At 38.1% G+C, this 2,500-nt stretch overlaps 1 protein-coding gene across 5 annotated transcripts in view; it reads right to left on the bottom strand.

Moving 5' to 3' along the window:
• LOC138022304 (protein FAM13A-like) overlaps nucleotides 1-2,500 on the bottom strand; it is a 46,036-nt gene that overhangs the window by 33,217 nt on the left and 10,319 nt on the right. For all 5 annotated transcript variants that reach the window (XM_068869409.1, XM_068869407.1, XM_068869406.1 and 2 more), the window contains one exon: nucleotides 1,169-1,288. In XM_068869409.1, coding sequence (XP_068725510.1) covers nucleotides 1,169-1,288 — 120 coding nt within the window. The remainder of the gene's footprint in view (nucleotides 1-1,168; nucleotides 1,289-2,500) is intronic.

Raw genomic sequence — 2,500 nt, 5'->3', positions numbered from 1 at the left:
TAAGTATGTATTGTATTGTATAAGATCAATCTACAAAGCGTGTTGCCCTGGAAGATTTGAGATGTGGACATATCGGGGAAAATAACAGCCCATCGGCAACGATCTGTGCTGCTCTGAAGATCAGAGCCGTACCCGGTTGGAAGATTTGCAAATACATCCTTTCCTTTAAAGAGTGCTTCTATCCTATAAAGCCAAGGTATCTTAAAGCTATCGGAGACACTCTTCAATGCACGTTTGAAATCTACCTCATTGACCACCATTTTGAGAATTTAGCTCCAAAGAAATATGAGCCACGCAAATTTTGGTCAGCATAGACCACTTAATAATGTGTGCAAAATTATTCCGGAACACGAATCACAGACTCTCCTTTCAGATTTTGCGGAGAGTGGGTGGCTGTACACAGGCAATGATTTCCGTAAATTTATAATATTTTGACCGTCAACGCAGGTAACTGATGTAAACATCGAAGGAACAAACCCATTAGAATTCAGAGGATATTTTCCCTTTACCATTTCACCCATGTTTGAATAAAATGTTACTCTGAAACAGTCATTTGCGATTTATAAATTTTTTCTGGTCTTACAAAGCGAAACAATTTTCATACATGTGCGTTAACTGCATTGTATGCAAATTGCAATCGGGCCGAAGGCAGACAAAGAGACACATTCTGTAGATATTCAAATTGACTAAAGGCATTCCCAAACTTTCAGCAAATTTGTTGATGATCTTCATTCCGAGAACCTTGTTCATGTTAGCAGTACAAACAAGGAACTGAAATATTTCCTATAGCTCACTGTTCAACTGTTTTATAGTTAATACACTAGGCAAACTATGAACTATGAGGTTGAAGTTAAAACGAAAATCACATTCAAGAATCAAAATACTACGAGGAATTAGTTTATATCTATGCTTGGTATCATTACTTGTATTTTGCATAATTAAATAAATCTGATTATTCTTTATAAACGATTTAATTTCGGGCTAGCTCCTCAGACCTTCGGGCTAGTAACCTCCAATAGCAGCTTGCCCGCAGGGCAACCTCATCTTTTCATTTTCGTCTCACCCTGAAATTGGGCTGCATTTTCCATGTATTGCTCCATGTATTGGCCACAGTTGTGAGAAGTGTAAAATTTGGGCTCTTTTCTTCAGGCATTTAATAATTACTTACCATGTTTTTCAAGGTACTCTACAATAGTTGTAACAACTGGAGGCACATCACATTCTTGGGCTTTCCTCAGTAATTCATCAATTGATACTCCAAATGTCTTATTTGTCATCACTATGACACCTTTTGGAAAACAAAGAGAAAGATGGTGTATTGCACATGTTAAGTGTTGTTTTCTGCTGGCTGAGGAACAAAAGAGCGGAAAAAGTTTTTCGCACACACACCTGGCAGTCTGGGTGCAAGTGTGTGGGGGGTCATACAGTACCAATCAAAACTTTGTACATTTGCAGCGTTTCTGACTAGCTAGGTGAAACCGCAGATCCAATCTCCAGTTTGACGGATGTACATGTAAAACCTCATCAACGGTAACCAAAGGCCGAGGTTTTATCAAGATTTTTTCCGGTAGATTTACACCGCAGTTAAGAGAGGACGTGGTATGGCTTTTGCTTTTTTTAAGAGTCTTAATTTAGGGCAGATGCCATTAAAGAAATTTGCATTGATAATAATTAATAGGCGTATTTGCTGTATTTACAATCTGCGATGGAAGGCAAATTCGATTATAATAAAGTCTGAAAGTTCTTGTCTGAAAAAGGCATTTCTATCTCATTGACCGAAAGAGGGAAGAAACGATTAATTGTACAAGTAATTGTCAGCCGTTCAGGCTATATGGCTCTCCATCTGTTATAAACTTGTTAAACAGTTTGTATCGCACAACGTAATTCATGAGCTGTCGTTCTCGCTTGAGTGAGGGAAGCATGCAGCTTATGTTCACCAAACTGACAGAGGCTTGAACTCAACCCGGCCTATGGTCATTGAAGCATTCATTTAAATTAATCTGACTAATTCAGAGGAATGAATATTTCTGAATTTGAAGCTCAACTGCTGAATATTTTGAATTAGAAATTATGGTAATTATGTGCGACAAGTAGCTGCTTAAAAAACTTAGGGAATATAGCTATGGTTCTTCGACGGTATAATTTGAGTCACTGATAAAGGTTTAGTTCAAGGTTGGACAGGACGCAAAATCTTACGCCCTTTTGATTCTAAACTGGCCCTGGCAGCGACTAGTTACCCATAATCCACACAGTTTTTCTTTTAAAGGAACGTACTTTTATGCCTTTGGGAGAACGGTCTATCATGAAAGCGAAAAACTTACAAATCATTAAAAATGAAGATGCAAGAATTATGCATGATGAAAGGTTATAAAATCCACATTCTCTGTTCTCTGTCATGGCAAAGTGAAACGGACATAACAGGCTTTCGTGCCACTGCATTGTGTTGCATTGCTGCTGTGAAAACCGTATGCATGTTTATTCTTTACCTTATGGACCTATG

Source organism: Montipora capricornis, chromosome 10 (genome assembly GCF_036669925.1).
Source record: "Montipora capricornis isolate CH-2021 chromosome 10, ASM3666992v2, whole genome shotgun sequence".
In the NCBI taxonomy this organism is placed as follows: domain Eukaryota; kingdom Metazoa; phylum Cnidaria; class Anthozoa; order Scleractinia; family Acroporidae; genus Montipora; species Montipora capricornis.
The sequence above is the reverse complement of the archived record's forward strand: the minus strand, read 5'-3'. Positions and strand labels throughout refer to the sequence as shown.